The 12,676-nt window shown below is 43.3% G+C and overlaps 2 protein-coding genes across 2 annotated transcripts; both read left to right on the top strand.

Moving 5' to 3' along the window:
* The first annotated feature begins 4,245 nt into the window (after window positions 1–4,245).
* On the top strand, window positions 4,246–6,876 carry LOC119343502 (putative disease resistance protein At3g14460). Its single transcript, XM_037614422.1, has one exon. It carries the CDS (start codon window positions 4,430–4,432, stop codon window positions 6,851–6,853), a length of 2,424 nt encoding a protein of 807 aa, XP_037470319.1. The 5' UTR covers window positions 4,246–4,429; the 3' UTR covers window positions 6,854–6,876.
* Window positions 6,877–7,008: 132 nt separating this feature from the next.
* LOC119343503 (putative disease resistance protein RGA1) lies at window positions 7,009–12,439 on the top strand. Its single transcript, XM_037614423.1, has 7 exons — window positions 7,009–8,853; window positions 8,995–9,105; window positions 9,276–9,406; window positions 9,523–9,655; window positions 9,737–9,930; window positions 10,102–11,873; window positions 12,079–12,439. The coding sequence occupies exon 1, from the start codon at window positions 7,039–7,041 to the stop codon at window positions 8,794–8,796; it is 1,758 nt and encodes a 585-aa protein (XP_037470320.1). The 5' UTR covers window positions 7,009–7,038; the 3' UTR covers window positions 8,797–8,853; window positions 8,995–9,105; window positions 9,276–9,406; window positions 9,523–9,655; window positions 9,737–9,930; window positions 10,102–11,873; window positions 12,079–12,439.
* Window positions 12,440–12,676: the final 237 nt, after the last annotated feature.

Genomic DNA, 12,676 nt, shown 5'->3' with positions numbered 1-12,676 from the left:
AAGTAGCACTCCGCATCAAAAATTCTCTTTTTATCATTTACCTACTCGAGGACGAGCATGAATTAAGCTTGGGGATGCCTGATACGTCTCCAACGTATCTATAATTTTTGATTACTCCATGTTATATTATCTACTGTTTTGGACTATATTGGGCTTTATTTTCTATTTTTATATTATTTTTGGGACTAACCTATCAACCAGAGGCCCAGTCCAGAATTGCTGTTTTTTTTTGCCTATTTCAGTGTTTCGGAGAAACATAATATCAAACGGAGTCCAAATGGAATGAAACCTTCGGGAACGTGATTTTCTCATCAGATAAGACCCAGGAGACTTGGACCCTCCGCCAAGAAAGCCACGAGGCGATCACAAGGGTGGAGGGCGCCCCCCCTAGGGCGCGCCCCCCTGCCTCGTGGGCCCCTCGAAGCTCCACCGACGTAGTTCTTCCTCCTATATATACCTACGTACCTCCAAACGATCAGAAACGGAGCCAAAAACTTAATTCCACCGCCGCAATTTTCTGTATCCACGAGATCCCATCTTGGGTCCTGTTCCGGAGCTCCGCCGGAGAGGGCCGTCATCATGGAGGGCTTCTACATCATCCTAGCCTCTCCGATGAAGTGTGAGTAGTTTACATCAAACCTTCGGGTCCATAGTTAGTAGCTAGATAGCTTCTTCTCTCTTTTTGGATCTCAATACAAAGTTCTCCCCCTCTCTTGTGGAGATCTATTCGATATAATCTTCTTTTTGCGGTGTGTTTGTTGAGACCGATGAATTGTGGGTTTATGATCAAGTCTATCTATGAATAATATTTGAATCTTCTCTGAATTCTTTTATGTATGATTGGTTATCTTTGCAAGTCTCTTCGAATTATCAGTTTGGTTTGGCCTACTAGATTGGTTTTTCTTACAATGGGAGAAGTGCTTAGCTTTGGGTTCAATCTTGCGGTGTCCTTTTCCAGTGACAGAAGGGGCAGCAAGGCACGTATTGTATTATTGCCATCGAGGATAACAAGATGGGTTTTTTTTTATCATATTGCATGAAACTATCCCTCTACATCATGTCATCTTGCTTAAAGCGTTACTCTGTTTTTAACTTAATACTCTAGATGCATGCTGGATAGCGGTCGATGAGTGGAGTAATAGTAGTAGATGCAGGCAGGAGTCGGTCTACTTGTCTCGGACGTGATGCCTATATACATGATCATACCTAGATATTCTCATAACTATGCTCAATTCTGTCAATTGCTCAACAGTAATTTGTTCACCCACCGTAGAATACTTATGCTCTTGAGAGAAGCCACTAGTGAAACCTATGGCCCCCGGGTCTATTCTCATCATATCAATCTCCATCACTTTATTATTGCTTTGCTTTTTTTACTTTGCCTTTTACTTTTCACTTTGCATCTCTATACCAAAAATATTATCTATCATCTCTATCAGATCTCACTCTCGTAAGTGACCGTGAAGGGATTGACAACCCCTAATCGTATTGGTTGCGAGGAGCTATTGTTTTGTGTAGGTACGAGGGACTCGCGCGTAGCCTCCTACTGGATTGATACCTTGGTTCTCAAAAGCTGAGGGAAATACTTACGCTACTTTGCTGAATCATCCTCTCCTCTTCGGGGAAATCCAACGCAATGCTCAAGAGGTAGCAACCCGTTGCACCATATCCTTGCCAAGGCGACTTCTCAAGGTCATCTTCAACCGCTCAGAGGTCGCCCCATCTGTGCATCCCTTTATGCCGATGATGCTGCCATTTTCATTGCTCCAATAAAAAATGACATTCAGTTCCTGGCTTCAACTCTTGCATCCTTTGGTGATGTTACCGGATTGGTCACTAATTGTGCCAAAAGTGTAGTAGCGCCCATTCGCTGCGGTAACATTGACCTTGACGACGTCCTACAAGCCTTCCCAGCGGTTTTCTCCACCTTCCCTATGAGATATTTGGGGCTTCCTCTTTCGGTTTCAAGGCTTAAGAGGATTCACTTTCAATTCTTAGAGGATAAAGTTGCTGGGAAGCTACCACCTTGGGTTGCCAAACATGTGGCCACGCCGGGCCGTGTCGTCTTGGTCAAGGCAGTGCTTACTGCCATTGCTATATATCATATTACGCCCCTGGAATTGCCGGTGGAAGTGAGGAAGAAGATTGACAGCTTGCGGCGTGCCTATCTTTGGGCGGGTTGTGATAAGGTGACCGGTGGAAAATGCAAGGTCAATTGGAAACTCGTCTGTAAGCCCAAGAACTTCGGTGGTTTGGGCATCATCAACCTTGAGAAGTTTGCTACTGCCCTTCGACTGCGATGGCTTTGGTATGAGTGGGCTGACCCCCCCAAGACTTGGGCTGGGACGGGAACACCGTGCAATGATGATGATAGAGACCTTTTTGCGGCAGCCACCACGGTTAGTGTTGGAGATGGATGTAAGGCGAAGTTATGGGAATCATCTTGGCTTGAAGGCATGAGACCCAACGATATTGCTCCAAAGATTTTTGACCTCTCAAAAAATAAATCTACCTCGGTCCAAAAAGCTCTCCTCAACAGTTATTGGGTTAGTCAGATTGATACCCAACATGGGCTCACCATGGAGCATATTCAGGAGTTTGCCTTGATTTGGGAGAAGCTATCCTCTGTTACTCTTGACAATGATGTGCATGATACTATCCTTTGGAAGTTCACATCTCATGGAGAATACTCGGCGTCGACTGCCTATATGGCACAGTTTGCAGGACACACGACAAGCATCATGCCTGCTGCTGTTTGGAAGGGTTGGGCCCCTCCAAAATGCAATTTTTTTTCTTGGTTGATAATTCAAAACAGAGTTTGGACGGCCGACCGATTGCACCGTCATGGATGGCCGAACTGCAACCTCTGCCCGCTTTGCAAGCAAGTCCAGTAAACCGCGGCACGCCTTCTCTTCCAATGCAGGTTCTCCCAGCGTGTCTGGATCGAGGTTGCAACATGGCTTGGTATACATGGTGATATGGTGAGGAGCTGGCGAAATGAGGCTTCGGGTGACCGAGCGTCGAGATCAGAGAAAGGCTTTCGCCTCCTTGTTCATGCTTATGTCTTGGGAGATTTGGAAAGAGGGTAATGCAAGGGCTTTTCGTAACACCGCCGCTATGATGATGATGCTCGTCGCGAAGATAGAAGAGGAGACCCATCTTCGGACTGTCGCCGGTGCCACCCACTTGAGTATTGTAATACCGCGAGAGTAGATATTTGTATCCCGCTTTGCGGTCACTTGTCTTAAATCTTCTTCCTTAATCAATGAAAATGGCAAAATTTTTGCCTTGTTTCATAAATAAAAAAAAGATGAACGCGAGTATGCTGATCTTCGTCGCCTGCCTCCTCACGGCGGCATCGTTCCCGTTCCTGCTGCCCAGTGCCAGCCGAGAGGAACGAAATCAGGGCCATTATAAACAGAGAGGAACGAAAGTTGTCTTGTTGTCCTGGTCGTGAAGTTGGCCCTTGGTTAGCACAAGGGATCCAATCCAATCCAATCCAATACAACAGGGAAAGCTTGCAGGAGGTTTATGCCGCTGGCAGCTCCGTGTCATGTTCAACTGCCTCCTTTTTGGTATTCTAGCTTTGTGCATCCGGCTGGTTGTTATGCAGCATGGCCGTTCAGTCATGCGGCTAGCACCGGGCTAATTTATGTTGTTGCATATAATCGCTTGCCAAACAGGTCACTGTATTTTGAATACTCCAAAATACACTGGTATGTCAAAACTGCGGTATCGTGTATATACAGGCTAAAATACTGTGATTTTTACAATACTTGGCTACCAAACATAGCCTTAGTGCATCAGAAAGAGAAAGAGAGAGAATAAAGCAAATGAAAGCATCTAGGGGAAACTTATCACCTCATTCACACGGCTTTGATTTGATGCTTTGCTGGGATCGGAGGGAGGGATGCTTTGTCGAGAGAGCGAGGGACGATGCTTTGCTGTCGGTGATCATTTTAAGCAAGCCCTCCCGTCCAGACTATATATATACGTCCTGAGCAACGCCTGCATACAACCACCAACGCCTCCAACCACTTCTTGCACTTGATTGCAGCCATCTTACAAAAAAGCAAAAAAAAAAAAAAAAAGTACCGACCGCGCCGAGGGGGAGTCCTGCAAGTGCGTGCGCCAGCTGGCTTCCCGTGCCCGTACCACCTCCCATGCTGCAGGTACCGCCACAAAGCAGCTATGGTGCGCTTCATGCTCGTCGAATTCTCTTGGGTCCGACAAGGAGTCTGACAAGGAGTCCGACAAGGAGTCCTGCAAGTGTGTGCGCCGCCTCGCCTAACGTGCTCGTACCACCACCCATGCCTTCGGTGAACAATTCCTCTGCTCTTCTTTTCTACCTGTTCGTGAAGATGAAGATAGTAAGCACGCCCCTAGAGAACCAAAGTTGAAATTTGATAGGGTGGACGTCTCTACAAGAATGAAATATATCGCGGACGAGCTAAAGCCCATGTGTGCTAAGGTCTCCACCATTCTTGGTCTAGAGTTATTGAGCTCTAGCCATGACATTGGTAATGTTGCCTCTACAAGTAGACCCATAACCACTTCACAATCTTTAGAGCCTAGATTGCATGGGAGGGAATGTCAGCAGAACGATATTGTCCGGGAAATTATAATGGGTGGAGATCTCACCATTATTCCTATAGTTGGTCCAGGAGGCATAGGAAAGACAACTCTCACTCAGTACATATACAACAGCAAAGAAGTGCAAGATCATTTCAAAATAAGAGTTTGGGTGTGTGTATCTACCGACTTTAGTGTGTATAGGTTGACACAAGAGATTGTGCGCTCCATCCCTAAAGCAGAAGGCGAACAAAATGATAGAGAAAGTAATGAGTTACAAAACTTGGACCAACTTCAGAAATTAATTGAAAAAAGGCTGAAAAATAAAAGATTTTTAGTAGTTTTGGATGATATATGGAAATATGGTAATGAAGATGAGTGGAAAAGATTCTTAGTTCCCTTTAAAAAACAGAAAGGAAACGGTGATACAGTTCTAGTCACAACCAGATTCCTTGAAGTAGCTAAAATGGTTAAGACAGGAGATAAATTGTTTGAACTAGAAGGTTTGAAACCGGAAGAACATTGGAGCCTTTTCCTAGCATCTGTGGTTGATAAAATTGATCATGATTTGGACTTAATTAAAATCGGGAAAAAGATTGTAGAAAAATTGAAGGGCTCTCCCCTTGCGGCAAAAACAGTGGGTAGATTGTTGAGAAAAAATCTAACTGTAGAACATTGGACAAGAGTTCTTGAAAGTAAAGAATGGGAATCACAGACCAGTGATCATGATATCATGCCCGCACTAAAGCTTAGCTATGACTACCTCCCTTTTCACCTGCAGCAATGCTTTTCCTCTTGTGCATTATTTCCGGAAGATTACAAGTTTGACTGCGAGGAGCTAATTCACTTCTGGATAGGACTTGACATTCTACGCCCAGATAAAAGAATCAAAAGAACTGAAGAGATAGGGCTTAACAATTTGAATGACTTAGTTAATTATGGATTTTTCAAAAAAGAAATAGGTGATTCCGGTACACACTATGTTATGCATGATCTGCTACATGATTTAGCATTGAAGGTTTCCTCACAAGAATGTCTACATATAGCTTTTTCTATTCCAAGAGATGTAGAAATTGCACCATCTGTCTACCATTTGTCCATTAGTATGAGTGATTCTGCCGATAGTAAGGATGGATTTGTGGAAGAAAAATTTAGGAGAGTTTTGGATAAATTAAGGAACATATTGAATTTTAAGAACCTGCGCACTTTGATGTTGTTTGGAAACTATGATGCAATGTTTCTTTGTATATTTGGTGCTTTATTCAAAGATACAAAATCGTTGCGTGTTGTATATTTGTCAACAATGTGCTACCCTGTGGAGTCTCTATTGCACAACATCTCAAAACTTGTCCATCTTCGCTGCCTACGGGTTGCATCAACGTATAGTATTCAAAAACATTTACCAAGGAGTATATCAAGATTTTATCATTTAAGGGTACTAGATATAAGTGGCTGGAATGGTCCTCATAGTCCGCTCGGAGATATTGCAAACCTTGTAAAATTGCGTCATTTTCTTCTCCCACCTTATGCTTGTGATGATGAATATAGTGAATTTCATTCGAATATTTGTAATGTGGGAAGACTGCATAACTTACAAGAACTACGGAGTTTTGAAGTTAGAAGAGAAAGTAGTGGTTTTGAACTAAGGGAGCTGGGGAAACTAGAAGAGCTAGGAGGATCACTTGCCATCCATAGTCTTGAGAAAGCATTAGCAAATGGGGCACATGACGCAAAACTATCATACAAAAACCGCTTGCACAAATTAACACTCAGTTGGAAGAAAGGCCAACCTAATGTGAGTCCTGACTTAGAAGATCAAGTACTGGAAAGTCTACGGCCACATAGCAATCTTCATGATCTATGCATTGATGGGTATGGGGGCCCTACTTGCCCTACATGGCTGGGTACAAATCTGTCCACCAAAGGTCTGGAGGCTCTCCGCCTAAAGCACACAGATTGGGAATTCCTTCCACCCCTTGGAGAACTATATCTGATTCGTGAGTCTGGAGAAGAGTATTTAGGTTGCATCAGAGGCACATGCTTTCGTAACTTGAAAAGGGTAGAACTCATTGGGTTGCCAAGATTTAGTAGATGGGCAGCAAATGATGTTTGCCCTTGGTACTTTTCACTTATAGAAGTACTCGTTGTGAAGGATTGCCCTGAACTAACCGAGTTACCATTTTCATCTTATGCCAGCTGCTGCCCGCTGGAAAGTGATTCGAATGTGACCTGTTGTCGCTGCCTCCTATTCCTTATAGTCACACTTTGTGCTCTGTTATAGTACTGGGACTTGTAGGAAGAGGTCTGGAGGGATTAGTGTACTCAAACAAATCAAACAGTTTGATCATAGAAGGAAGTGATGCTCTGCATGTCCTAGATGATACAATCTTGGCGTTCCATAATTTAACCCAACTACAAGAACTACATATCAAAAATAGCCCATCTCTGGCTGAAACACACCTTCAAATGCTAACCTCATTGAAGGTCCTCATTGTCGAGGATTGCCCTGAACTAACTGAATTAACAATTTTATCTAATACTAGTCGCTACCCCTCAGAAAGAGATTTGAATCTGACCTGGTTTCCTAGGCTAAACACGATTGAAATTGCGGGTTGCCCAAAACTGTTGTCGCTGCCTCCTATTCCTTATAGTCACACTTTGTGCTTAGTTACACTATCGGGACTTGTAGGAAGAGGTCTGGTGGAGCTAGATTACTCACACGAATCAAGCCGTTTGAGCATAGAAGGAAGTGATGCTCTGCATAGCCTAGATGAGACAGTCTTGGCATTCCATAATTTAACCCAACTACAAAGCTTGACTATTAAAAATTGCCCACCTCTGGCGGAGAAACACCTTCAAATGCTAACCTCGTTGAAGACCCTCGACATAGATGGTTCAAGCATTACGTTCCAGGGAGTTGGGGAGGCCATTCTTTGGCAGCTTCCAGTTAACAGGTTAGAGATAAATGGTAGTTGGAGTGGTAGCTGGAAGGAAGTGACACATCTACTGACTCATCTCCCCGAGCTCTCTCACTTGTCTATATGTGGAAGGGGATGTGAGAAGATATTGACAGGGTTGGGCCTGGACGTGCAGCAACAAACAGCAGCATCTTCAGCTCCTAAATTACAGCAGCAGGATACATATAGAACAGCAGATCCACAAGAAGAAGGAGAAGATGACGACGATGGGCTGCTGCTCTTACCGGCCCATCTGTCCTACTCTCTCCAGGAGTTGGGCATCAAAGATTGTCCAGAGCTTGTCCTTAGGAGCCACGGGACAGGTCTGCAATTCATGGGCTCCCTCAACACAATGAAAATAGCAGGTTGCCCCAACTTCCTGTGTGCCTACAAGGCCTTGTCGGATCTCTGCCCTTTCCCGTCCACCCTGCAATCCCTCAGCCTTGGAGGTGGTATGGAGGGCATGGAGACGCTGGCTCCCCTCTCCAACCTCACCTCTCTCGAGACATTAAGCATTCGGGATGATTTTAGGTGCGACGGCTTGCTGCCTCTCCTTACCCAAGGTCAGCTCACCGCATTAAGTGTCAGCGACAGCCCCAAATTCTTTGCTGGCATTCAGGCGGTCTCCAAACTGCAGGAACTCGTGACGGACGCCATCGCAGCAGTCTTAACCGCGCCCATCTGCCGCCTCCTCTCTTCCTCCCTCACCAAATTATCCTTTCATGATAAAGAGGTGGATCGCTTGAGCAAGGAGCAAGAGGAGGCTCTTTCTCTCCTCACCTCCCTCCAGGAGCTCAAATTTGGGTGGTGCATCAAGCTGCGGTGCCTCCCAGCCATGAAGTCGCTGCACAAGCTCACCAACCTCAAGAGATTGGAGATCTGGGCCTGTCCAGCCATGAGGTCGCTGCCAAAGAATGGCCTCCCCACCTCGCTGCAAGAATTAGAGGTCTACAGTTGCACCAACCTCCGGTGCCTCCCAGCAGGGCTGCAAAAGCTCACCAACCTCAGGATACTGAAGATCTGGTACTGTCCAGCCATGAGGTCGCTGCCAAAGAATGGCCTCCCCACCTCCCTGCAAGAGTTAGAGGTCTTCAGATGCACCAACCTCCGGTGTCTCCCAGCAGGGCTGCACAAGCTCACCAACCTCAGGATACTGAAGATCTGGTACTGTCTAGCCATGAGGTCGCTGCCAAAGAATGGCCTCCCCACCTCGCTGCAAGAGTTAGATGTCCGCGATTGCAAAAATGAGGAGCTAACACAGCAATGAAGACGGTTAATCGGGGGCATCCCATTAATCAGACTAGACTACTTTTCCTGATCCAAGGTAATTAACAACCACTTCCTTGCTTTTCCTGATCCAAGACCACACACACAGTAAGCTACTACTTTCTTTCGCTTGGTTTAATTACCTCGTCGTTACCTTTTAATCTTAACAGTATGTACATTCCATCTACTGCACGTACAGGGCTTCTTGGGATTCCAATGTACATTCTTCTAGCTCCCCTTGTAGGACTATCTCCATCCATGCACACGACATGTGTGGTATCTTCTCCCTCTACATAAATCTATATATCTGGTAAGTACGTACGTACGTACCCCCACAAAGAGATGTTTGAGGAAATCATGGAATTACAGAGTTTCTTTGCTCACCTCCTGGATGAATTCTGTCATGTATTCACCATTTATTTCAGAATCACATGTCATTTTTCATTTATATTTTCAAATCTTACTAATTTAACTTTGCAGAAAATGCCATGCAGTACGTCCTGGGTATGATACTTATTCCAACAGATGTGAATTAATGCTAGTCTTTTGCCACCTTACCGCTGAAGCCATCAATAGGCAGGAGTGATGGATCAGTCAGGAACTTTGAGATGGTAAATGACCTGCTATAGACTTGGGAGCCTCGGAATTCCTGCCAAAGAAATATATGTTGAAATCATTTTCTACTTTGTTCATTGATCCTAAGTCCTAACATAATATATATTCTCAGGTTTTGTTCCTGGTTATCTAGCACTTCATAAATTCAAAATTGTATTATTCACTGCACGTGAAGCAATGAAAGTTATATATGGACTAGTCTTCAACGGATTTCAAGTTAGTCAACTGTCTCGATGATGCACAAGGTAAGCTTTCTGCAAAGCTTGTCTCATGGTTTTACTTTGTATGCTTTCCGTCAATAATATTGGCCTTTGGCTTATTTGCAGTCAAGGAAGCTATATGAATCTGCCATTTGTCTTGAACCTGAAATTCTCAGAGCTGCATTGTCACTGGGTGATTTGCATGTTGGTGGACGCCACAAACAAGACGCCTTCCCGTTTGGTGCTTGTATAACCTAGATAGTTGACAAAGAATCAATAGAAATGCTTCCATTTCCAAACTAACAAAAATTTCCGCTAAGGTAATCGTTCGTTCCTATCTTGTTGATTTTAAACCAAACGGCACAAGGATAAAGTGTAAAAAAAATTATACTAATTCCTGGAGTCAGGTCTGGGTGTCATGTACAAAATGCAAATTACTAGATCATCGGAGGCCCTCATACTAAAACTTAAATTATGTTGTACCAACGCAGGTTAGGAAATAGCTGAAGACCACAATGCGGACATGAAGTTAATGAAAGAATGGTAAACAGTTTTCTCGCTTTATTCAAATGCTAGTTTACCTTGGATCGTGCATATAATTTATTTGGTCACATTCTAGCCCTCACATAATCCCAAGATTGACTCATCAAAATCCCAAGAGTTGAGTGCAATAAGTTGGTGTCACCCTGATTGGTTTAGATAATTATTTTGTCCCACCAGAGCCATACATAATAAAAACTAAACCACCGTTTGTGCAATCTGAATATTTGGTGAGCTTTGTTAACTATGTATCCGTCTAGTCAGAAGCTCTTGAAAGCCAGTCATTCTCCTTCTTTCCTTCGATTGCTACTCCATTCGACACTTTTCAGTGCAATCTTGCATACTTGATTGGTGTATCCATTCACCATGTATTAGCCATGTAGAGTTTGCATACTGCTCTTTCATATTTAGGGTGCTCAGCGGGCATTGATTTACTCCCCACAATCCTTTGTAAACAGAAGCATCCATCTAGTCAGCAAGTCTTAAGAAAATACTTATTAAAAAGAGGGGAAAAGAGTGTTGGCAATCTAGAGCCAAAAGAGAAAAAAGAGAAAGGAAAAAGAAAAAAGAGTGCTGGCAATCAAAATTTAAGAGGCTCTGATTTTTTGGTGGGAGGAGTCAATTAACGCAAACTTCATATCATTGTGCAATCATCAGCTGCTGTCCATGAGGTATCCATATCCGATAATGACGACATCACTATTTCTAGGGACCACCTTCTGCCTCTCTGATCATTCTTTTTCCTTTTGACATATTGTTTTCCCCATGTGACTGGAACGACAAGGCTTCATTGTACTAGTTTCGGATACTTAATTAACTTTGCAATAACTGAATTTCAGGTTTGCTTAGTCCATTACCCAACCAAACCACACATACATAAGCCTCCACACATGCATATATATTTTAGTGGTAGGGAGATCTTGGCAAACGGCCAGTGAGGAGCCATATAGGTACGTGTGATTGAGAGAGATTCTAGATCATGAAGAGTAACTCCACACTAAAAGCTTACTACTCTTGGGACAAGTTTTAGCACTCATGCTTGTTGAAGGAGATGAAAACTGGACAGCAACCTAAGTGACTTATTGTTGAACAACTTAACAAAAAAAACTTAAATGCCTGACGGCTGTGAGGGCATTAGGATGCGACCATGTAAATTTGTGCATTATCTGTTGTAAGCTTGCAGGTTTATGAAGGTTGAGAACAACTAAGGACCCTTCTCCATACGATCTTCATTGTATCAATCACATCTTATGTCGGAACAGAGGACGCTATACAACCAAGTTTCCAGAAGAATCCTGAGACTCATATTGATGAGAATTCCTCTTCCACAACTCGTCAACAGAAGATTAAACCTAGGGATCTTGTGTCGATTGGAGATCCGTCAAACCATTTGTAATGGAAGAGAGGATTAATACTATTCACCTTCTGTACAAAGATTGCTGTGAGTCTTCATCTTTTCACTGGTGGTCTGCATAGAAGGAGAAGATTATGTGTCTGCATGTGTTCTCACTGACGCTGGAGGCATGTCCGGGCATAACATTCATTCCAGGAGAAGTATGGAGCAAGTGTCTATTGTTGAATGTGCAGACCTTGTGTCAATCGGTGTAGCAGGGGCAATCGTAGAACTGAGGACAGTGACTAAGGAGGACATGCACCGTCAAAAACTATGGAGGACATGGAGTAGCCTCAGAGGAGAGGCTTGTGAAAAAGGAAAATTGATATGGTAATTATTCTGAACGAAAACTTTTAATGTGTCTTTCCAGATTGCTTTACTCGTATTTACATGCACTCTTATGAATTTTTTTTCCATTAAAACTTGCCACAGGGCGACAGGTTGATTATAACTGAATGTGTACCCTGTTTACAAAAATCTGTCATCCTGTACTTGTTGCTCGCTAACCAGTGTTTTACAAAAAATATTGTTGCAGGGTGACATGTTCTTCTAACGGGAACAAATGGTGGAGAAAAGGCTAAGATTGTGGCTGAATCAACAACTTCAACACTCCAGTTTTACTCCGTCCAACCCTCGATTTGTACCTGCCTTTTTTTTTCTTTCTGATAAGTATCAGTTGCTACAGAAGGTAGGTAACATATGATGTCAAAAGCTCAGCTGCAGCTTACGGCCGGGTTGGAAGACATCAAACTACTGTTGTATTCATTGAATAAGTGAGGGCAAAAACATGTATGCTATTTGAATATTCTAGTATATGGTGTATGTATGCCATTAGACATTTGTTTCGGCTCAAATGACTGTATTGCAACTGCAATTTTGATCTGAATGTCTGACTATATTTTCCTCGTGCAGTCTCAATTCTAAATGAATATTTTATTTCATAGCAAAATTTGTAAAATATGCCAGGAGACTAATCCACTGCTACATAAAAAAAATAATTATCAACAGCTCCTGAATAGTACTGCCTGCTCCTGAAATCGGCCATATAAAATCGGCACCTCAGAATTTGTGACAAATTATCAATAACTAAGAGGATGTTAAGTGGGATATGGTTTGATAGAAATTATCCATAT

This window comes from Triticum dicoccoides, unplaced genomic scaffold (genome assembly GCF_002162155.2).
Source record: "Triticum dicoccoides isolate Atlit2015 ecotype Zavitan unplaced genomic scaffold, WEW_v2.0 scaffold130180, whole genome shotgun sequence".
In the NCBI taxonomy this organism is placed as follows: Eukaryota; Viridiplantae; Streptophyta; class Magnoliopsida; order Poales; family Poaceae; genus Triticum; species Triticum dicoccoides.
This window is presented reverse-complemented; position numbering and strand designations above follow the sequence as displayed.